The sequence below is a fragment of the Cydia strobilella genome, chromosome 1 (genome assembly GCF_947568885.1).
Source record: "Cydia strobilella chromosome 1, ilCydStro3.1, whole genome shotgun sequence".
NCBI lineage: Eukaryota > Metazoa > Arthropoda > Insecta > Lepidoptera > Tortricidae > Cydia > Cydia strobilella.
This window is the reverse complement of record NC_086041.1, coordinates 24405614-24430958: the sequence shown is the minus strand read 5'-3', so window position 1 is coordinate 24430958 and position 25345 is coordinate 24405614. Positions and strand designations below refer to the sequence as shown.

Sequence of the window (25345 nt, the reverse complement as noted above, 5' to 3'; positions counted from 1 at the left end):
TCATTTGACTCGATTGCGTTTGAGTTGGTTGATTGATTAATTGAATGACAGCAAGATAAAATGTGTACCGATACAAAGTACCTAATATCCAAAGTTATGCCTGAAAGTTGTTTGGCAATCCGAAAAGTTTGGGTATTTGTGATTTTATCATCTTAGAGATACGTAAATATTCATTAATAGCTGCAGTGGAAGTGCATTAGTAATGTACACGGTGTTTCATGACCCACTGAAAACCTAAAAACAGTTTGTTCAGAATCGATAGCAGAATCGATCGCGCTATGTTTTAATGGGGGTATTTTTTTTATTTTTTTTTATTTTTTTGTACATGCCCATTCTACAAGTCTATAATGCAACAATATCAATAACTAGCATTTGACACGTTATTTGTCAATGAGCAACACCCTTAACTGGCCATTGGTAAACCCTATCTCGTTGCAGTAAGGTAAGCAAATGGTCTGTAAACAGTGTTTTCGATGGTAACTAGGAATTGTTTGATGTCACTAAAACGACGAAGCATCTTGTGTAGAATTATCAGTCGAATAGAATTGTTAAGAAAACTAAACACCATATATTTTTTTTAAATATTTATTGAATTAAAAAATAAGTACTCAAGATGAATTTAAAATAAAAAAAACTGTTGGGGTGTCTCAGGTTTTCAGTGGCTCAAGTAACACCGTGTATATTCAATAATTTCTATCCAATTTATGAGGATCCTCTTCACGCAGCAACGACACGTCTTCACTGGTCGAGGGGTCGTTTTAAAATAATTTTAATATGTTTGAGTCTCACGGGAATTTTATAGGTACTTTATTGTCTTAATTTGAACAACAATACATTAGCATTTTAGTAAACCTTATCGCTAAAACTCCGTAGATGATTTTGCCGATGTCACATAGGGTTTTTTATTCGTATGTATGTTGGGGCACTGTGGTGAGTATAAATAGTCTCAAATTAACTTACGTGTCTCGTCCACCCTACAATAGGAACGTTACTAGTCGGAAGTATTTGTAGAGCCTCCTTGTACGCTGACAGCGCTTTGTGCCAGTGCCCCCTTTGCGAATGAAGCGCCGCTAGTTGCACTAGCGCCGAGACGCGGGCGGCGTCGTGCTCGCGCCGATCGCGCACACGTACGCCGTCAGCGCGGGCGCCGGCGCGGAGCGCGCTGGCTGCTTCGGCGAGGCGCCCATCCGCCATCAGCGATGCGCCGAGATTTACGTACGCCACTGTAGGGGCACAGATAATAGGTAGAAGTAAGAACTTAAAGCAGTTAGTTAAGAAGGCGGAACGTATAGGAAAATCAAGATAAGAATATTAAAGTTCGAATGCCGCTTCAAGGTACTGAAACTCCAAGAGCGATAAAAAAAAATTGTCATAGAATGAGAATTACCCAGGAATTACCAGTTTTTATTGTTAAATGTTCTTTGTTCGTTATTTTTAACTTCTAACTACAACTATTTTGTAAATACAGAAATCGCAACAAAAACATTATTATTCTTATTCTTGTCAATATGGGTGCCTAGTTCTGTCCTATGAAGAAAATCCTGAAATTATAAAGCTGTACAGTTTTGATTGAACACACAAGTTTTCTCTTCTCTGGACAATTAGTTAACAGCTTGTGGGCATGTGGTAATGATTTTATCATACTTATCCAAATAAAGGGAGTACCTTTTCATGTGGATAAGGGTTCAATAAGAAAATTAACCTTTATAACCCTTAACTTTTGGGTATGTCTTCAGGAAAGACATGAACACAGTTTTGTGTTTGACCCAAATGCGACCTCCAGATGAGAACATCCGGACATACGAAAACAGTTTTGCCCACGCTGAAAAGAAGACACTCGCTAACGCTCGGCCAATTATCAATTTTTTAGATATTATCCTTTGTAGTGTGTCCTAATAGTCTACCTTCATGCCAAATATCAAGTTTGTAGGTCATCTAGAAGTGGGTTAGGTTCTTGGTCTATAAGTCTTAATTAATCTAATAATTATCAATATTTGATTTTTTTTCAACTAATTACCACTAATTTTCAGTTTTCCGATTTTTCCTCTATATTCATCTAATAGTCTACCTTGGCGCCAGATATCAAGTTTCTAAGTCATCTGAAAGTGGGTTAGGTTTTTTTTTAGTCTAAATTTTATAATTATCAATATAATGTTTGTTTCATCGAATTATAATTAATTTTCAGTGTTTAGATTTTTTCCTCTACATACACCTAATAGTCTACATTGATGCCAAATTTAAATTTTCTAGGTCATCTAGAAGTAGGTTAGGTTTTTGATTTATAAGTGAGTCAGACAGTCATAAATATGTTTCTAAACGTTAATTTATCAATAACTGTTTGAGCTACATTAATGAAATTTTACATTCTAGACAAGCTAGTGGGTTTGAAACTGAATAAATATGCTAAATTTCATGTGTGTAGGTTGATAGGTTTCAAGTTATGAAGGGGTCAAAAGTACAGTGTAATACACAGTTGCTGCGTCGCCACTTCGCCAGTTCCTTTTTCTTTGAACTTGGCTAGTAGTTATTTAAACCACCACTGTAGTGATTTAAACCATATTTTTAATTATCTATTTATCCAAATTTTTATATGTATATTTTTATCCTAAGTTTGCAATCGCTATGAGTAAAATTACAGTGAACGTAAAATCTTCTCTCTTTTAGTCCTTATTTGTTACTGGAAGTAGAAAGTTGGCTCCAACACGGGCTCAACTTTCCTTCTAACGGTATACAGAGCTAACTTTAACCTACTCGGCTTTTATTTGAAAACCTGTTTTACCTGTTACCATACCTACTTGTGTAAAAGGGCCCACTGACTATCAGTCCGCCGGACGATATCGGCCTGTCAGTTGTTTGGAACTGTCAAATTTTTGTTCTAACTGACAAGCCGACATCGTCCGGCGAACTGATAGTCAGTGGGTCCCTTAAGGTAAAAATGTTATGCCGAATTTCAGAATACCGAATTTTATTATTCCGATTTCTAAATGCTCGACCTATCAAAATTCCGACTGTCGTAATTACGAATGATGAAAATCACGAAGATTTATATTTCCAAAAAGCCGAAAAGCCGATTTTTGTAAATTTCGAACCACATAATTCCGATTATAACAATTCTGATCGTGACAAACACCGAATTTAACAATTACGATTTTCACGAATTCCGAATTGCCATTATTCCGATTTTATTAATTCCGAATTGACGTTATTCCTTCTAGTTCTCTAAAAACAATTATTTTCAGTGGGGGTCGCCGTTCTAACCTAACCTAACCTACTTTTCTGGCGACAGTTCGTTTTCTTGAGGGTCGCAGTTCTAATCTAACGCACTTTTCTGGGAACAGTTCGTTATATTGAGGGTCGTATTTCTAACCTAACCTAACCCACTTTTCTGGCAACAGTTCGTTTTCTTGGGGGTCGCAGTTCTAACCTAACCTAACCCACTTCTGGCAACAGTTCGTTTACTTAAGGGTCACAGTTCTAACCTAATCTAACCCACTTCTGGCAAGAGTTCGTTTATTTCAAGGTCGCAGTTTTAACCTAACCTAACCCACTTATCTGGCAATAGTTCGTTTTCTTGGAGGTCGAATCTCCGAATCCGAATTTATTTATGCCGAAATTTTATGCCAAATTTAAAAATGCCGAATTTAACGTGACGCGGCACGACAGACACCCGTAATAATTACTAAAACGTGAGTCTTCATTTGAATATCTAGAATTTAATTTTTCGACCTTACAAAAGACCGAATTTCTGAATACCGAATTACTTAAACGAAACGTGTCTTCATTTGAATATCACGAATTTCATATTTCCGACCTTATAAAAGACCGAATTTGCTGAGTTCCGAATTATTTTATTTCCGATCGGACAATGGTTTTTTGGAATTTAAGAATTCGGAAAAACATTTTTTCGGAAAGGTGTTAAATCGGAACTATAAGCTTTCGGTAAAATGACAATCGGATTTTAATTTTTCGGAAACAGCACATTCGTGATTTTCTTCCATCGTGTTTTTAAAAATCATAATTTTGATATTTCGGACTTATTAAAAAATCGGGATTATGAAAATCGTGCTTATGAAATTCGGAAAAACATATTTCGGAATTATTGGGTGTTCCCATTTTTAAAAGAATTGCATTTTAATGTTTTTTTTTTATATACCACGACGGTGGCAAACAAGCATACGACCCGCCTGATGGTAAGCAGTCACCGTAGCCTATGGATGCCTGCAACACCAGAGATATTACATTTTAAAAGTAACCTGGTAAATAATGACTTTTATATACACTATTAATTTGCGCATATGGTAAAAATTAGTTAAAAATGATAATTGACATAAAATATGTATTTATTCTTTTTATTTTATTTTTAAATGTATATACCTATTACGGTTATTACAGGCATCCGAAAAACAAACAAACACAAACTGATCGGGCGCAGCATAGTTCCGTTTTTATCGCATGTCACTATGCCCGACACTTGACAGGGACAGGAATGGTGACAAGCGATAAAAATGCGACCGTGCTACCGCCGCAGGGACGACACGAACGTATTAACTACAATATCTTTTACTCTTGCTTCAACCACAAGTATTAACCTGTCGTCAGTTTGGTTTGCGGATAATATATTAGAAAATGATAAGCAAGTACACATGTATTACAATTTATTAGGTACTTACAAGCCATGGAAGGTCGGAAGTTAATCGCTTTTTCAAAACTCTTTATAGCTTCTCCGTATCTCCTTTGGTTTTGCAGTATGATTCCTCTGAAACAATCAAAAAGCGTAAACACAAATTAACAATTTTTTCAACAATTAGGATAGCCAGAGGGCTAGGCTGTCTGATTACATAGACAGCTGTCTGAATACATAGAGGTGTATTCGGGTTTGACATTACTCGCAATAATACATATTATAAGTAAAAGCGGAATGTACGGCTATAAATTATCGATGTCAAAATGAGATCTAAATAAAATAAAGGGTATAGCTGTGTTTGTATAGGACATGTTTGAATGGGGTTTGTAAAGACAGACACACTCTCGCATTTATAATATTAATAGCTTTTGCCCGCGACTTCGTCTGCGTGGAATTAGTAAATTGGGTATCTTAATTTTTAAACATATCCTCTTCTTCTTCTTAAATCCATCCTTTTTTTCACCCCCAAATTAGTCCACTCTATAAATTTTTACCCCATTGTTTACACCCTTAAGGGATTATTTCGGGGATAAAAATTATTCTATATCCTTACCCACAGCTCAAACTATCCCCATACCAAATTTCATCTAAATCGGTTCAGCGGTTATTGATACCCTATACAAATTTCCACCCCCCTTTTCACCCCCTTGAGCTGGGATAAAAAGTATCCTATGTCCTTCCCCGGGACTCAAACTATCTCTATACCAACTTACGACTAAATCGGTGCAGCGGTTTAAGCGTGAAGAGGTAACAGACATACAGACAGACAGACAGACAGACAGACACACTTTCGCATTTATAATATTAAGTATGGATATATAGTAAAGAATATAGTATGGATAGTATGGATGTATTTGTAGTTATCGCTCTTTAAATATGGCTTCCATGTTGAGCATACATGATTTGGATAGCATTCCCAACGAAAACCTGTACTTAAAACTGACTGCCTAAAACCTTTGACAGTTGCCAACCCCATTGAATTTAAGGTATTCAACTACAATAACTTGGTTATACGTTTTTTTATTGCAAAAAGTAGGTTTTTTTTTTTTTTTTTTCAAATCAAATTCCCAACCGAATGTTATTTTTTGTAGCGAAATATACAATGTCCCACTTTTCTCGATTTGAGACCAGTTTGCGGCACTTTGTTAACTGCAAAACAATGAATGATAGTTAATTTTACGTAATAGACTATTTGCTACGTAAATAAAGTGAAAAGTATACCATCGAAGTTTTTAGATCCTCTTTGGCCCACCAAAAAACACATCCGCTCTCACAGCTGGCTCACGCGTGACTGAAGTTAGATACGCATCAATCAATAGGCCAGTGTTATTAGCTATAAAAACACAGATTAAAAAGAAAGTGTATCGAAGTATAACTACTTTTAAGTTATTTCGCTTTTACTCAACTGTGACGCGGTGGGCAAAGTTATGTTGAAAGGGCAAAGTTCTAGACTTCTACGGTACCCAATGAAACATTTTAGCTAGGTTAGCCAATACGAGTATATTAATAAATATTTGCTGAAACTGCTTTCCGACAATTATTTTGGTAACCAGTATGCAAATGCACATTACATTGCTAATCTGCTAAATCGGAATTGAGTTGAACCGCACGGGTAGATAAAAACACAGATTAAAAAGAAAGTGTATCTAAGTATAACTACTTTTAAGTTATTTCGCTTTTACTCAACTGTGACGCGTTGGGCAAAGTTATGTTGAAAGGGCAAAGTTGTAGACTTCTACGGTACCCAATGAAACATTTTAGCTAGGTTAGCCAATACGAGTATATTAATAAATATTTGCTGAAACTGCTTTCCGACAATTATTTTGGTAACCAGTATGCAAATGCACATTACATTGCTAATCTGCTAAATTGGAATTGAGTTGAACCGCACGGGTAGATACATTAGCAAATATTAACGTTAAACAAAATAGACCACAAAAACTATTTGTATTAATTAATGAAGTTTTAAGAATATACTAGTTGTGTTTCCGACGACAAGCAAGGATACTTACAATAAAATTAAAATAATTTCCGATGGTTCTGTTAACCTTTGTTTGTCACTGTACGGAAAAGGAATTTGATTTCTGTACCATTTTGTACCTTGTCACAATAACAATAATGCGAGACCAATAGCGGCTTTCATATTGACTGTCAGTGTGACAAAGTACGTAATGGTACATAAATAAATATATTTTTTGACTACACTTACTTCCTCCATGATAACATGATTGCCTATAGCTGAGCCTCATTTAAAGAGCATCAACTTGACCACATGAGATGAGCTTTATGCCTACCCATAGTAGATACATTCATTACAACGTATTGGTGATGAGCTTCAGCTGTCAATTAATCGATTTGGGTGAATAGTGGACCTTCTGTGCGCTACAACTATCAATACTTTCATTATTTTCTAGGATGTCGATTGAGCGCAATTACAGTACCTACAAGCAAAAACACCACCCTTTGTCATTGCGAATTGCCAATTGCCAATCCGCAGGTTGTCGTTAAACTCGGCCGGGACTTCGTTCCAAGGTGTTTAGGTTGCACGACATAAAGCAATTCACTAAAGTAGCTGTACATATGGCTATCGTCCTGGAAGCGTGGTGCCTGTATCGTCAGCACATTCGCTCATTAGACAGCTCCCATCTAAGACGCCTCCGCGAGATTATGGGCTTCCATTGGTCCGACAGTGTTAGGATCACGGAGATCCTTAGACGTGCCAATGTTGCTGGTATAGAGGCCTACCTAATGAGACGGCAGCTACGATGGTGCGGCCACGTCTCCCGCATGTCCCAATACCGAGTCGCGAAGCGCATCTTTTATTGCGAACTGCAAAACGGAAAGCGCACGCAAGGCGGCCAGTTTTTGCGGTACAAAGATGTGTTAAAGCGGCACATGAAGAGAGCTCATATAGAACCAACGACATGGGAGAATCTAGCCAGTGACCGTCCGCGTTGGAGGCATGATATGCAGACACAGGTACAGTTTCAAATCAGGCGCTGCACTGAACTGGGCGCTAAGCGCGACGAGCTAAAGGCCAGACCACCTGTGGCCGTAACGTAGATACAATTAAATCGGAGGGGTGCTAACCTGCAGCGACTGTGGCAGCACATTCGCTGCAAAAATTGGCTATGTCAGTCACATGACAGCACACCAATGATGTTCTCAGCAGTAGAACGCAGTCGCTGTGGCCGAAAACGGCTAGGAGGAGATTAAACGGTTACCGGCGAGAGGCAGCATTGACCGAGCTACGATGAGGACGAGATTGCATAATTACGCAGGCTTGAGATCCGAGCCGACAAGGACTCGTAGATCAGAAGAGTATGCCTTACATGATAAAAAATTAACACGTATGGCTATAACTACAACGTCATTCCACTAGCTAAACGGATGGTGTAACTCGTAAAAACTTCGGCATCAAATCAGACTAGTTATGCTAGAATATATATATAGATAGTGACGTATTGTTTTTCGCTTGTGTTTACATCAACATAATGCAAAACGCAATTAGACAACTATCAGCCTGCATTCAATAATAAAATATAATAAATTGAATCTACATGACATTAAACTTCTCCAAAGGCCCTCTACGTGTTGGATCTATATCCCCACGCAAGCCCATCAAAAGACCGGAATTTATAGGCCCGTTAAATCCAAAATTCAATCAATATTCAACTGTATTTCATTCTGTCAGCGTGTTGCGCTCTCACGTGTGCGCATATGGAGGCCTATTCAAACTCACATTTTTATTTTATTTTATTATTTTATTTTATTTATTAGGAAAACTTACAGCTGAAGTAACACGTTAGGTAATAACATAGAAGCAGTGAGCCAATTACAAGTTTCCACATACAGAAACTGCGTAAAGTGCATGGTGTGCGAAATTACAACTAATAATACTTACTAACTTATAAATATACTTTACTTATCTTACTAGAGAGGGAAAATTGGTTTAAACAGTTAACAAGAAGAACAAAAGAGAGAAAAAAGAACAGGATAGAGATACAATGTTGAGTTAACACTTTTTCCACTGTTAACACTTAACAGTGGGAAAAGTCCTGAGTCATTAGCTTACGTATCGAACTAAAGCTATCGCAGAACAGATCGATGAGATCATGATGTTTACAAAGCTGATTGAAAGACTTACCAGCTCTTAGAAGGAAGGAGTTTTTCCTGTAATTAGTATGAACGGAGGGAATATGGAAGGTTTTTTTGGTGCGAGAGGATATGCGTGGGGGGACTGTGAAATTCAAGTTAGCTAGTAGATCAGGACAGTCTACATGGTTCTGAGCAATTTTCATAATATATATTACGTCGGATATATTACGCCGGATGTAGAGAGGTAGCAGATGAAGTTTTGCACAATGCTGTTTATAACTTTGTTTTGGAATTTTGAATTTAAATCTCAGAGAACGAATAAACTTTTTTTGAACTCTTTCTATTTTAGAAATATAGGTGTCATAACAAGGGTTCCAAACCTGAGAGGCGTATTCGAGATGGCTTCTTACAAATGCGAAATAGACAATTTTAATTGATTTTAACTTATTAAAGTTCTTGCACGATCTTGTGATAAAACCAAGTGCCTTAAAAGCTTTATTGACTATTGAGTCCACGTGCCGATCAAAAATCAACTTATTGTCCATTAAGACACCCAAGTCCCTTATCTCACTACACTTGGAAATAATCTCATTTTTTAACATATAGTTATAATTAAAGAAATTGCGCTTTCGAGTAAAGGAGATGGCAAAACATTTGGACACATTTATATCTAGTTTATTGACAGCGCAATATTGATCTAGTCTAAGAAGATCTTCTTGAAGGTAAGTAGCGTCAAGAGCGTTATTGACTATCCGGAAGACTTTCATATCGTCGGCAAATAAAAGAATATTTGAGTGTATAAAGCATTGGGAAATATCATGTATAAAAATGGTGAATAATAGTGGTCCAAGAAGAGATCCTTGGGGCACTCCTGAAGGGATTTCCACCCATGATGATGAGAATCCATTCAGAACAACCGCTTGAGACCTGTTCAATACATAGGAGGAGAACCATCGAAAGAGGTCTCCCCTTATACCTACTGATAGAAGTTTTTGTAAAAGCAAATTATGGTCGATGCGATCGAACGCCTTGCTGTAATCAGTGTACACAGCATCGACTTGATCTCCATTATCTAAGCTACGTGACAGGTAATCATTAAATAAGACAAGGTTGGAATCCGTAGATCTTTGTTTAAGAAAACCATGCTGATAGGGACAGAATACATGTTTAAGAGAGGCATACACCTGGTTGTAAACCACGCGCTCAAGTAATTTGGATACAAGACACAACTTAGATATCGGGCGGTAATTCCCAACATTACTCCTATTTCCTTTTTTATGAATGGGTGTAACAAATGCAGATTTCCATAATCGTGGCATGACTCCCTCTGAAAGTGATCTATTAAAAAGTATAGCTAGTGGTAGCGAGATGCTTTCAGAGCAATTGACAAGGAAAACAGCTGGAAGATGATCAGGCCCGGCAGACTTACTAAGGTCGAGACTTTTAAGAAGTTTCATAATTTGGTCAGGCTGGACTTCGATGGATGCAATATCAGCAATGACAGAAGTTGCAGGCTCATCTAGCGGGTAAGAACCAGGTGAAGCATTATTAGTTAAGAAAGTAGAGTGAAAGTAATCGCTAAATAAGTTGCTGATGCCAACACCAGTGTCCGAGGTAAAGCCAGAGTAAGACATTGAAGCAGGAATAGAAGAACCCTTATTATTGTTTTTCAAAAAAGACCAGAAATAACGTGGATTCGTTTTTAGCGAGACTTCAACTTGGCTTATGTATTTGGAATAGCACTCTTGTTCAAGTAACTTGACCCTATCTCTAAGTAATTCAAAGATGTACTTGTCTGAGAGGTTTTTGTATGTCTTGAACTTCTTAAAATACTTGTACTTCTCCTTTATTGCCCGTATAAGCCCGCGACTAAACCAATGTGGATAGTTAGTATTATTACCATTTTTTGAGGCACGTACTTATCTCGCAAACCATACCTATATATAATTTTGTAAAAACATTTGACCGCCTCTTCGACGTCACCTGAGCCTAAAACCGCAGGCCAGTCGCAAGCCCGCAAATCTTTGTTAATTGAGGTATAGTCGGCGCGATAAAATGCAAATATGGTACGTTTAGCGGTAGTGAGTGATTGGAGATCCACAAAAGACAAAGTTATACATAGTGCTTTATGGTACGGGTCTTCAGAAACTAGTGGGTCGATACAGGGTGATACCGAAACATAGTCATTTGAGAATACTAAGTCGAGAATGCCCCCATGAGCATTTTTAATAGAACAAAATTGCTGCAGATTGCAGAAACTGAAGGTATCCAGAAAATAATTAATATGGTCGCCGGAGGCATTTAATGGTTCTAGCCCAGATTCGGAATCAGACCACTTTATGCAACTCATATTAAAATCTCCGAGTATAAGAAATTTGTCGAGCTGATGATTGTTTACTATTGACTCAACCTGGTCACAGAAATTACCTAACTGATCTGCAAACGAGTTACCCATATTTTCATTGCATAAATAAATAGTGCAAATATTAAGTTTGAAGGTTAACTTACTGCGAGGGCAACGTAACGTTAATGATACCCACATGTCCTCGGCCGACGATTGCCAGTCCGGGACATTTGCGGCTAAGATACTGCGTTTAATTGCAATTATCACTCCGCCCCCGCGAGATTGCTGTGTCAAATTATAATCACGGTCGCGACGCCACACACAATAACGATCATCAAAGAGTTCCTCATCTCGAATACCGTCGCATAACCATGATTCAGTTAGGGTGATAACATCATAGTCACTCACTCGCAAATTTCTACGGAATATGTCCGTTTTAGTCAAAATGATATCTAAATGATGTAATTTTGTTATAATTCGCTCGTCCGTCTTGCTCGCTCCAATACATATATTTGCGCGTGCATATCGCTCGTGCATGTATTGGAGCTCGTACAAGTAGTTCGTAGTTCGTATATAACAACAACAATATAATGATAACAAAATAACATCATAGATAGATAGATAGAATACTCTTTATTGGCATACCTCAGTAAAAAATACAGCTTACAGAAACAAGTGATGAATAGGATAGAGGTAGACAACAGGCTGTCTTATGGCTGAAGAGCGATCTCTTCCAGACAACATTTGGGTAGCGGAAACAAATCATTTAGTCAAGAAGAGTAGGTGTTGCATAAAACGTTATGAAGTCTACTTTCATATTACACACAATTACAGTAAATAAACTTAGTATGTAAAACTTACTATGTATGTCTATTTTAATTAATAAACTTATAAATTAAAATAGACATACATAGACATACATAATAATTACTATAAAACAGACCAAAAATATAATAGATATAACAGCAACATGTCAGCCATAGAGTAAAGGATAACTAGGTGTATACACTTATTAAGGGAGAGATAGATAATGTTCTTTAAGTATTTTTTTGAATACAGCGAGCGCGTCTAATGTCCAGAGGTAAGGAGTTCCAGAGTCGAACAGCTTGGAAGGTGAAAGAGTGTTGTAAAATTTTGTAGAAGCGGATGGGACAAAAATAAGCAGATTGCGTGACAGCCTCACAGAAGTTACATGATTGAAACGCTCTTTAAGATAGCGAGGAGTTGCGGAAAGAAATAGAATACAATATAAGAGGGACAGAATATGAAGGTAACGACGAAATCGAATAGGGAGCCACTTGAGCTGTGAACGATAAAGAGAAACATGGTCATACTTGTGTAGCCCAAATATGAACCGAATGCATATATTTTGGATGCGCTCGAGTGTATTCAATTGCTCCTCCGTTAGATCAAGATATGAAACGTCGGCATAATCTAAAATAGGGAGAAGGCAATAGGTTTGGGCAAGCGTAATTTTGGTCGGAATAGGTAGAAAATTTCGTAGCCTTCTAAGGGAGCTCACTGCTGCAAACATCCTCCTGCTCACTTCGCCAACCTGAGGTACCCAAGATAAGGCCAATAAGGTTATTCCATGAGAATTCCTAGATTTTTGACTCGTTGTGAGAAAGGAACCAGAACGCCATCAAAGTAAATCATTTACTTAAGTGTCAAAATAAAAGTTTAAATTGGCCTCATGATGCATTCGAGCGCTTGCAAAAAAATATAGATATTTAGTTAAGTGCAGATAGTATGAGAAGTATTGGACTAATATCAAAATCAGTTTAGGTCTACTTGCCACTGGGATAATAAATAGCCTTTGAACAAAGGCTGCAACGCCATTACGTTTTTTTAGAAATGCACTGAATTCATAAGAAATTCATAGATAATATAGAGATTAGGAGTTTATTTCGAAAGAAAGGAAATAAAAATGTAACAGATTTATATTCAACAAATCGACCAACAGTTGCATACTAACTATATATCTGTATATTTGATAGCAAACAAATTTACGAGTATAAATGATAAAATATTTAAAGTAGGAGGAAGTTACAATCTCGTAGTTACCATTTATATTTATCTACGTACCTACAAGTTAATGTAAAGCTATTATTTGTCAATCGCCAATTTCAAAGTAAATGCTGTTTCGATGATTCTTCTTCTCAGAATTCCATGACATTCAGAGATTACCATGTTGTTGTTGTTGTTTCGATGATTACAACACTGTATATCCTTTAGAAATACCACTCCTACACAACATGTCCTTTTAAGGGTTAGGTAGGCTAGGGTAGGGTTAGGTAGGGTTAGGTAGATAGTATATGTGCATTGATTGCAAGACATTTTCAACGCGCTACATTGTGAAACTGCACATAATACGGCGACGGTTTTAACTGACCACAAAGGTCCTTCTGACATCAAAGTGTCGCTTTACGCGTCACAAAGCGACACGGGCAATACTCGCAGTGCACTAAAAGCAATCACGCTTGCAAACGAACGATGTGTCCCGCTAATAGTGGCACATAATAGAAGTTCTACCAATAACCGCTGGCGCTCTTCACTTAGCGGGCGCATCGCCGCGGCTGCAATATTGTCCACATGAATAATGCAGGCTCCGCAACGAGCCTGGCTCAACGTGGGCCCGGCGAACACTAATGAGAACCGTCCGACCCGACCATACTCTGCTAACAATTTGTTACTAATTCCTCTCTCATTATTGTGTAAGTCTAGACAAAGAGCACATTAAAGGACTTGCTGCTGTCGATTGCTGTTTGCTACCGCTCATTGTTTTGCACTTCCACATCGTATAGATATTATTAAAAAGTGTCGGGCATGTGTATTATTACAATAAAAAAATATATTATATTTTAAGGAGTAGACGCTATCGTTAAGGACCTGACGTCAATTTAACGGTGAAACAACCTGTTCTTCTTTTTCAAGCAGTAGGTACGAGTAGGTTTCGGACTCGATGTTTCGATATCAATGTCGAATCACTAAAGGTTTCAATCCTAACATATGTTAACAATGTAGTCTAATTTGCCTTTCATGGTTATTGTGTTCGTAAGTCTATTAATAGAACAGATTTACTTGCTCAGTAATATAACCATCACAGTATCATTATATCAGATTCACTGTTTCAGTACAATATAACAGGCAAAATTAAATTACTTGTTCTTCATTTATTTTTATTTTACAATTCTTGTTCAATTTATGATTAATTACCAAGTTTCTAAGAGAATCAATTAAATATCCAATAACAATTACTAAGTTATACCTACTGAAACGGTTGTTTGCGATGTTAGTTAAGGTATTATCTATTATCTAAAAACAGGTAATAAAATTTAAGTAAAAGTTTACAAACTGAACAACCAAATGTTACTTCTTTTGTTAGAACTTTATCAGCTTGCCTAGCACTTCACCTGTGTTTATAGTGTTTAGTGATGTCCGACGGCCGATGGGGCTAAAGAGTTATTATGTGGCAAGTAGGTAATTAGACCGCAAGCGTGCCACAACGGGCATAAGTCAGCAAATCGCAGATGATTTAGACATATTTTAACGACAACGGCCCCAATTTCACCACGGTGACAGGTGCGACAATTGTAAAACATCAATCTTGCTGACGTCACAGGCATCCATGGGCTACGGTTACCGCTTACCATCATATACATATACCATATACGTAGGCAGGAATATTTTTATTTTTTTTGTAGTTCGCAGTGCCTTAGTATTAAATACTGTAATGCTGTGTAACTAATTCGAATAATAAAATAAAATAAAAAACAAAAATAACTACTATTTTTATTTGTTTCTACTTGGATTTCACGGGCCTATACATCCCGGTCTTTTGATAGGCTTGCGTGAGGATATAGATTTAGGTTATAGGTATGGTAACCATTATTATTATGCTTAATACTATTACAATATTTTTGGTACTATTTGTTAGACGGTGTAGATTACTTTAATGTTAGGATGTCTCACGACAGTTTAAATTCTATTACTCGTATTGTTTTAGAAACATCTGTGATTTCATACAGGTCTTGCAGTTGCAGTAGTCATTAATGCCGCAAACATCGGTCATAAAGTTACACAGCATCGCGTTATGAATTTCCATAATGCAAACAAAATAATTGGGCACCACTGGCACCAAATTATAAACGTGTAACGACGCATAAATTATGATCACACGTATTTGTTTCATTTGGCACGTTCGAGCGCCGTAAACGCAGCCCGTATAAATTGAAAGTAATTTATGCGACGAATGTTCACGAAACGGCTCGGATGTCTGCGCCGAGCTTTACGTAGTCACGCAATACCGACATTCCGCGATTTAGCCGACGTGACAAATTGTCAGTTAAATTAATGTTCACTATCGCACTTACATTAAAAACCTACACATTACTGTGACATCAGTAATGAATATTTGTCATGTCAAACACACCGGTATTCTAATTAGCTCCATCTCGAAGAAAATTAAAATAAAAATTTATCTGATAGCGCCCGATATACCTATACGTGTTGTACACTTACTTTGCCTTACTTGCCTTAGGGCTTGTTTACATATTTTGAGTTTAAGTTTATGCATTTGCTACTAAACGCAAGTACTATCTCGGACAATCGATGCTATGGTATTGATATGTTGAATAAAGATTTCAATTGTTTGGTTAAGTTAAATAATTATAACAACCCTATAAGTATGCAGCATTTAATTACTTTATACGAAAAACAAGTACCTGGTTAAATAAACAAGAATAAAACTATGCCATTCAGTTGCCGTAAATGTAAGTCCCTACTTAGCCATCATACCACGAAGTTAAAAGGAGTTTAAAAAAGACACCGTGTAACCGTGTATATAGGTACGGTTTTTTTTATTCAACCCTTAACCATATTTTGCGAGGTGAGTATAATATTATAATTATGTCACAACTCACACACATGCAGACACTTTAGCTATGGGACCCACCCAAAATTCGCGATTTGACTAAGTGTTCAAAAAAACACCTGTAAATATTCTTTTTAGGTGCACCCATTTGGTTGAAAGCAAAAATGCAACTAGAATCTGACCCGAGTCTTATAAAAATATTCTGCAAGAAAATAACGAGAAATTATCGCATAATCATAAACGAGCTTTTGAGAAAACAAAGAAAATATAAGAAAGAAGGGCTCTTACGAGAAAATCGAATCACCGTGAGCGCGGCTCTTGGTGGGAAACTAGGTTAGAAATAGTGTGCTATTGAAAATGGAGTAAGTGGCTTGGGCGGTGACATTAAAGTGATAGTGATGAGCTGATGATACAGCTGAATACTTTATGCTCGAAGGTATTAATAATATTCTTTACATGACTTTTATTATTTATATATGTAACAGGGCAAACCCGATTTAAGGACAAACTAGTTATTCCTAGGCCAAACCAGTTCAACCCTTTTGCGATAGGATAAACAGGTACATAAAAAAAAAAAAAAAAAATTTAAACTGTTTATTTCAAGAAAGATTACAAAGACTATTTACAGACTTAGCCTAATCTACATTCTAATAGATTGTATGCTAGGCTAATCTGGTCCGTCCTAAGGCCGATAGGAGAAACTACTTTAACCTAGGCTGAACTGGTTGAGCCTAATATGAATAAGTACATTTTAGGATAAAATGGTTTGGCCTAGAGATGGGACGCGGGCGGCCAATTTACCCACCCAGGTAAATACCCGGTAAATATCCACCTACCCGGTATTTACCCGTATCTACCCAAATGGACGGGTAGATTCATTTCTTGTTGCACATGTCGATTTGTGTTAAAGTGGAGATATAAACCGAGTTAGTGGATGTAATTATTTGTGTGTCATTTAAAATGAAACGGTTTTGTCAAACCTGCAGTGTTAGTTAAGGAATTTTTAAGACTGGCAGTTGGCACGTCGTCTAATCAGGGCGCTGCTAAAATGGTGGCGCGGCGTTCTGATTGACCGACAGTGATGACGCCTGAAGTAGCGGGAATAGTCTCAACGGCCGTGAGGGAGTCTTGTTTTAACCAGCAACAGGAAAGGAGATTTAAAATGAAAGAAAGTACTAATCTGTGAATTGTATGGTTAAATTATTTTATTGAAGCTTATGATTTAAATATAGTAAAGCAAGCGTTCTATGACTGCATTGGTGAGATAAGTGTGAGAACACAATTTTATATTGTGATACTTAATAAACAGTAAGTACTTGAATCCATAATCATCTTTTATTTGTTTACCAAAATTACATACCTTTGGTTAGCTTGTCAGCTTTAATACCTTAAAGTCAGCCTCCTGCATCTACACAAGTTGTGATACTACACAACTTTTTTTATTATCATTCATCAGTAGTCTTTATTTTTAACTTTCTAATATATATTACAAGCGTTTTAAAACATTTCCTGAAGCCAGGGAATGATTTTACACGATTTTCATAAGGACTGATATGTTAAAATCAAACTTCATCTCATAGCAACCTTTTCGTAAATAATTTGAACATACATTTGAAGTAACATTACTAAACAGTACTTAAATAATCTTATTTTTACTCACATACCCTTTAATACATACAATTTAGAAGAAAAACGACAATACCCGCGGATAGGTAAATACCCGCTCTCGGGTATTTCCCCGGGTAGTTACAGTTTTACATCTTTTACAAAATAAATCAGCCATAAACATTCGCATACTTCTATAAAACCGTTGACAGACACTTTGTACCTAATATTATTATATATCGTTTTATAACACACAGGTATTCATATCAGACAGTTTTTTTTATCTATAGACCAAAAACGTATGTTTTTTTTTCACTTTAAAGTTTTATCGATTGCTAAGCTTAGCTTAGTTTAGTGATGGAAAGTTTGTTATAAAGTTTTAGTTGGCTTGAGTGCGGTCGGCGCTTTGACACTAAACGAGGCCTAGTCGCGGGCGCGTCGTGGGAAATCAGAAACTTCCAACTCGTAACCAACTTTATCAAATACGGAGAATTAAGAACTTATTTCGAAATTCGTATTTGAATGCAGCAGGTAAATTTAGCGTGGTAAAAATAAGTAAGTACCTACCTAACTTCGGCCTTCCAAGGACCTATCACATAGGTACCTCCACATAAAGTAACTTTGGCGGTTATTACAATAACGCCGAATATAGTGCTGAGGAAGAGAGAGTCGTTAGCGATAATTTTTTTTGCCATGAAGCCATGGCAAACTAAGGGAAGAAGTAGAGAGCCTGAGGTCCGCTCAGCTACCCAATCTTAAGAATTGGTTGGCACAAGAACTACTTTTTGTTCAGCACAGAGTTCAGCAATATTATTCAGATTATCACGAAGATTTTCCTTCACCAAAAAGCGATTGGTACATAAGTTCCGAGCACTCCTTACAGCTAGACTAGATTTAAGAAGTAAAAAGTAATTTCACTATACTCAAATATCGCAATCAAAATTGTGAATGTGAACGTGGCCGTGACAACCTTTGTTATTTTGCGAAAACAAACTATTAATTAAATTACTAAGCAAGAAACATACGAGTATGTTTCACCTATGTCAATTATACGTGTAGTATTAGTTTCCCCAAAAGCGTAGCGTTCTGTGAAACTATAGGTACAACTGTAGGAACAAGTTTACAAGGGCATGCGTGTCCAATTAAGTTGGCGGTTGGAGAGGTGTGCAGTGTTCGCCCTGTTCCGAGTGGACGATTCCCATTCCTTGATTGAAAGCGCGCTTCAATAATATGTGTAGGTGCCTATAGCAAAATGTCTATTTTATCAGGGAATAGCTTTTAGAAATAAAACTTCGTTCATAGTTGACACCAGTGACGTAATACCATTACTCATTATATAAGGTGTTAATCAGAGCAACCAAGAATATGAAACATCCTAGTTCATCCTACCTACACCCACAATTTCGATGCTGAATTTCAGACTGATAATGATCATTTCAGCTTAGTCAAATCCCGCCATAGTAGGTATATTTAATCAGCCATTTAATTCATTAATTGTGCCGAGTATCTTTGACTATTGGATGCATAGCTTTGTACAAATAAAAAGAATCTCTGCCTTTGGCAATGACCGGCCGTATCAAAACATCATTGAAATTTCAAATCTGTGGATGATGGTTGCGCTCACGATAATACGAATCCAATAAGCTGAAACCGCAATTATTGATATCATAAATCCCGTCAACCTGAACACGTCGTAGGACAGAACGTATCACCTAGGCCATTTATTATATTGCTTTCGCACATCGAAACGTTCTAAAACAAATATGCAAATAGCGTTGTCGTGCCAGGCGAGAATGTTAAATATGTGTGTGTGAGCAAACACGAGTTTAATCTACCCCTTATCGGCGATGCAGCGCGTTCCAGTGTCGCCGCGCCGCGCCCCGTCGCACCCGTCGGGCCCATAAATGCTAGCGCGGAACAGTTAGAGCCTTCCATTCGTACTCAATAAACGCATATCTAGATATCATCATACAAAGGTTGATTAATTTTTAAATATAGTGGGATGTTCATTGCAAACTTGCAATATAGGTACCTGTATTATCAAGGTACAAGTAAGTAGGACGAAATAAATAAATAAATATTATGGGACAATCTTACACAAATCGACCTAACTCCACAGTAAACTCAATATGGCTTGTGGTTACTAGACGAAGATATAATATATATATAGATAAATATACAAACGAATGGCCTTACGACGATTTGAACCCGGAACCTCCCGCTTCGTAGACAGAGTCACTACCAACGAGGCTAGAAGGCCGTTAAATAAGGAATGTTGTTTTTAGAAGAGCAATCTATTTTGCATGTTCCCTAGCCATACAATAATATTGATATGTTTATAAGTACTTTATACTTAGTATTTTTGTCTGTAGGTATTTTACTTAACTTGAGAAGAAAAATAAATAAAAGGATACATTTTGTGTGATACAAAACAACAACTAAACCTCTTCTAATTACAACGCAGCGTCTGGTACTTAAAAGTTAAACTAACTCGTATGCCTTAATCATGACGAGGTTGGCTCGATAGTTCGTGGAAACCGAATAATGTGGTCTAGTGCATTCGAACACGCGGGGTCGTGGCTCGTGGCACGTACGGGCTCTACACACGCTGTAACAGTTTGCTTGAACGCTCGGCTTTCATTGTACTTACCTACCTAAATATAACGCTATCCTACATTTCAAAACAACTTAGTCCCAACATACCTAAATGTCAAATTGTTTGACAAAAAGGGGACCAATCTGTATGTATATACTTACAATAAAAAAAAAATTCAATGCCGAATTTCCGATGGGACTTCTTCACTATCACTACGTATTATAAAACAAACTCGCTTCCTGCTGTCTGTCTGTCCTTATATATGCTTAGATCTTTAAAACTACGCAACGCATTTTGATGCGGTTTTTTTCGTTATCTGCCTTATCAATGTAGATATTACAACTTACAAGCTACCTATCACGATATGACCCCTGAACCTGGACATCCATTTATATTTTTAAGAATAAATATTAAGTCAGTTTAAATTGTCAAGTTTTAAATATGACCTTAATCTAAATATCAGAGCAATTTATTGATTATAATTATTTGTGATACTTGTACAACAACAAAACTGCCACACTTACTCTTAAAATCCATTAAAATTGTCAAGCTTTCACACGGAAGCTAATCTTTCTGGAAATCTTACAAAATTTGGCAATGCTTCTGCTATATTCGGCGTTGGCAATTCAGTTCGTGCACTGATTTTGTAGCCACTATTCCAATATGGATCTTATTAGCCATGCAGAAGGTATAGAAGAACTATTTGAGCAAATTTCTCACGGCACACAGCTGTCACAATAGATCATCCACGACGCATGTTCTTCCAGAAGTCTCGAGCTAAATACATGTTGCTACGTGCTAGAGTGATTTCGTGCCCTAAAAATGTGGAACATGTTCTTTATAATATATGCGAACAATAATTATATAATTCTTAGTAGCTAAGTATGCACTGATCTAAGAACTTACGAGTAAATATGTATCTTATTATACGTCTAAGTACGCTCTTTTTATAAATACCTATTGCTTTTGTGCTTATTTGTAAGTACCATTAGCTTAGTGAGGTTCTCGTATTTAACAGAATGAGTACGAAAGAGAGCAATTTTGTACATTAAGGATAAACGCTACCATGCTATGAAGGCTCCTGTAAATAAACGAGTTCATTTGTACGTAATTCTCATCACACTTCCTATTTAGATGTAAAACATGGGTGTATGCCAAAATGTTCAAGGAATGAAACATCCGTAAAGTATGATAAAATTTGTATTATTAAAATATTTGCTTGCACCAACTCCGTAATAAGGGTTTGGACCTTTTGCCTTTTAGGTCCCCGGGGCGAAGGAAAAGACACAGCCATTATTATTTCTCCATTCGGAGAGGGTAAACTAAAAAACCCTTTGAGTACATTAAACTTTTGTTGTTATCGGAAATGGTTGCCGAAGGGCTGGCCTCTTTGCACGTCGTCATGTTTATTTCATGAGAAAAATAACCTGCATCATAAAAACGCAACATGGTAACAGGTATCTTATAATAGGTACCTACGGCGAACATAGTTTAGTGGAATATCGATTTGCACACATCGTTTTGGAAATGAACGATTGGCAAGGTAATTTCTTCACAATAATGTCATTTGGTTTCTTGTTAAGTGGCCGGTGTCGATTTTAGTCGCAAAAATGTAAAATTGATAGATTTAGTCGGTAAAATTGTACACCTTTTGTTACCTAATTGAAATAACAAGTACTACTGGTTTCTTATCTTGCCTTTTATCACATTTTTTTTTTGAAAACAGACTCACTAAGTTAGTAATGTTTTTTTTTCTGGTGGACGTTTAGGTAAACGCGCGTAAAGCACTGATTTTGTTGCTCTTATTTGTAAATTTCGTAAAGTTTAGACTGCTATTAATGGTAAATTTGTATTACACATATTCTGTAGGTACTTGACCTTTATCAGATTACATTTTTGTTATATGACTTAGAGTTCGAGGAAATGAAAGTTAAACGAATTCAATTTTCTCCAGAAATTACTTCAAAACAAGTGACAATTTATTATTATTCACAACGACGGGACTTAATAGCGTAAAAAAGGTTTTAAATTTACCTCCGACGTTTCGAGGACGGCGGAGGCGAAACGTCGTTGTTGTAGTGAATAATAATGAGTAAAAATCGAGAAAGTTTATATAAGTGACAATTTCTCTGAAAATCGACTTAATTTCAACGTAATTTTGATACTTAATAATCTACAACATTTGCTGAAACTATTCTTATACATCAATTTGTATAATTTACCACCATAATTTTTTGATGATTTTTTAAAAACTGCCCCTTCTCTTCATATATGCCCAGTGACGCACGCTCGCGTCCTCATTATTAAAAGGCAAGATGAGAAGACGTGCTAATAGAAACCAATACTTGTTATTTAGATATTACGTAACAAAACGTGTATAATTTCAACCACTAAATCTATCAATTTTACATTTTTGCTCCAAGATCGACACCGGCCTCTTAACGCTATTCACTCTAATCAAGTTTTACCAGATGCGGCAGAAATTGAGAGTAGAAAGATTTCCTATAGTAATGGGCAGATAGTCCATAAAGTGAATCAAGATGAAGATAAGTCGGATTTTGTGTTTTTTACTATCTCAGATATTGCTTGCTATCGATATCGATACTTCGAGTCGATATTTAAATAATCAATAATCGTATGGTTTCACCGTACGATTATTGATTAATTACCAATTACCCCAGAAAAACCAAAGTAGGTTAGCATAGCACAGCATAGGACGTAGGTGGTTAGTATCATCATCATTCGCTTGCCCTTGTCCCATTCACTTGGGGTCGGCGCAGCATGTCTTTTTCTTCCATACATCTCTGTCACCCGTCATCTCATCATTCACTTGCGTTAGTTTCATATCATCTTTCACACAGTCCATCCACCTTTTCCTCGGTTTTCCTCTCCTCGTACTTCCCTCCACATTCATTCTTAATACCTTTCTTGACACATGACTTTCATCCCTCCGCATCACATGCCCGTACCATGCTAGGCGATTTGCCCTTACTTTTTCTGTTATGGGTGCAACTTTCAGGCTTCCTCTTATATACTCATTCCTTATCCTATCCATTCTCGTCACGCCACACATACCTTAACATTCTCATCTCCGCTACATGCAATCTCTTTTCATCCCTCACCTTTAGGGCCCAACACTCTGATCCATACATGACGACAGGTCTTATGATCGTTTTATAAATTTTACCCTTCAACCGAAGGGGCATACGGGCGTCACAAATGGTTCCCGTAACCTGTCGCCATTTCATCCATCCTGTGCTAATCCGGTTTTTCACGTCACGGTCAATATCGCCATCGCACTGTAGGAGCGAACCGAGGTACTTGAAGTCGGAGCAGACCGGCAATGTAACGCTATCGAGTTCTATGGCAGCAAAACTGGAGAGACCGCCAAAATCGCAGAACATGTGTTCTGTTTTAGATCTGCTGATCTTTAGGCCAACATTCTCCAATTTTTGCCGCCATTTCTCAAGTCTGCTCTGCACCTCTAGTTCGTTTTCACCTACAAGCACAATGTCATCAGCAAACAGCATACACCAAGGTGCCTCCTCCTGTATGTCTGACGACAGAGCGTCCATAACAAGCAGGAAGAGGTAAGGGCTTAAAGCCGATCCCTGGTGCAAGCCTACTGTGACACTGAACCTGTCGGTGGTGCCAGCGGCTGACCGGACGCGTGTACAACATCGGTTGTACATTGACCAGATTAGCTCCACATACTTCCCAGGCACGCATTTCTCTTTCAGAGCCCACCACAAAACCTCTCGGGGTACTCGATCGTATGCTTTTTCGAGGTCAACAAACACCATATGCAGGTTCTTTTTGGCATGTCTGTATTTTTCGCACATTTGGCGAAGTGCAAAAATGGCGTCTGTTGTACCTCTCCCCGGCATAAACCCGAACTGGTTTTTTGTTATATCACTCTCATCTCTCAGGCGTCTCTCTATCACTTTTTCCCATATTTTCATGCTATGTGACATGAGCTTTATTCCTCTATAGTTGTTGCATTCCTGTACATCCCCTTTGTTTTTAAAAATGGGCACCAGCAAACTGTCACACCACTCGTCGGGGATTGTTTCTTCATGCAACAACTTATTGAAGAATAAAGTCAGCCACATACATCCATCCTCACGCAATAACTTCCATACCTCTCCTGGTATATCATCTGGTCCTACAGATTTTCCATTTTTCATACTTCTCACAGCCGTTCTTACTTCATCCATACATATTTCTTTCACTGCACCCATATTTATCAGCCTGTGCTCTAGCACCCTGCCCCATTCAGTATAGTATAGTCGGTTAGTATATTGAGATAAATTTTGCTTAGAAATACAGCTTGTACAATAAAAATATCCATGAAAACCATGAAAACCAACCGTGAAATAACCATGAAAATTCCTATGACTTATGCATATTTGATTGAGTTTATTTTAGTGGTTCATGCGTTTCCGTTTTCAAAAACGCGAAGCAAAAATATGGTGTAAACATGCAGCGCATAAAAAGTGTGATCAGATCGAATTGGATTTCATTACCCATTCGAGTCTATTACTTAAAAGTACTCACTTGAAATAATGGTTCAGTAGCGAAATAGAAATAGTCTGCTTTTAACAAGCTTGTGTAAATCTTAGTTTTAACACATTTACTACCAGTGCAAGCTACGCGCTACGAACGTAGATAATATTTAATACATTTTTTCCGCTTGGTACTGATTCGACTGTGATCAAGTTACATTTGAATGGCAACTGCAACCGTGTTACTGTTGGAACGTTGCTGCTGCAGTGTGGGTGCGGGTAATGTCTTCTGCATCTTTTTTACTGCGTTGCTGTCATTGACGCTGTCGTGTCGTGATCCGAAAGTCACCTTTAACGATAATCTCAGTTTATTGTCAACTAAACATTTCAACGAGGCAAACAAATAGTCTTACCATTTTTAGGATATTTTTGTGTCAACACTCATAACAAATGCGCTTTTCACTCAAAACGGCCAAACAGATTACACGCGTCGCCTCCAGCAGCAGATGTCACTAAACGACGCCGTGAAGCACCAAACCCGTCTTCGATTTTTTTCCTAACCTATGTTTGACTCATTTTTTGCCTGGCGAAAACTACGTTATAGTTATCGATAACAACTAAAATATCTTTTTAATACAGT

The 25345-nt window shown here is 37.3% G+C and overlaps 1 protein-coding gene across 1 annotated transcript in view; it reads right to left on the bottom strand.

Moving 5' to 3' along the window:
• Window positions 1-25345, bottom strand: part of LOC134742355 (protein O-mannosyl-transferase TMTC2) — a 149179-nt gene that overhangs the window by 14113 nt on the left and 109721 nt on the right. The window contains exons 5-6 of the mRNA XM_063675419.1: window positions 4671-4756; window positions 961-1223 (exon numbers count right to left, since the gene is read on the bottom strand). Coding sequence (XP_063531489.1) covers window positions 961-1223; window positions 4671-4756 — 349 coding nt within the window. The remainder of the gene's footprint in view (window positions 1-960; window positions 1224-4670; window positions 4757-25345) is intronic.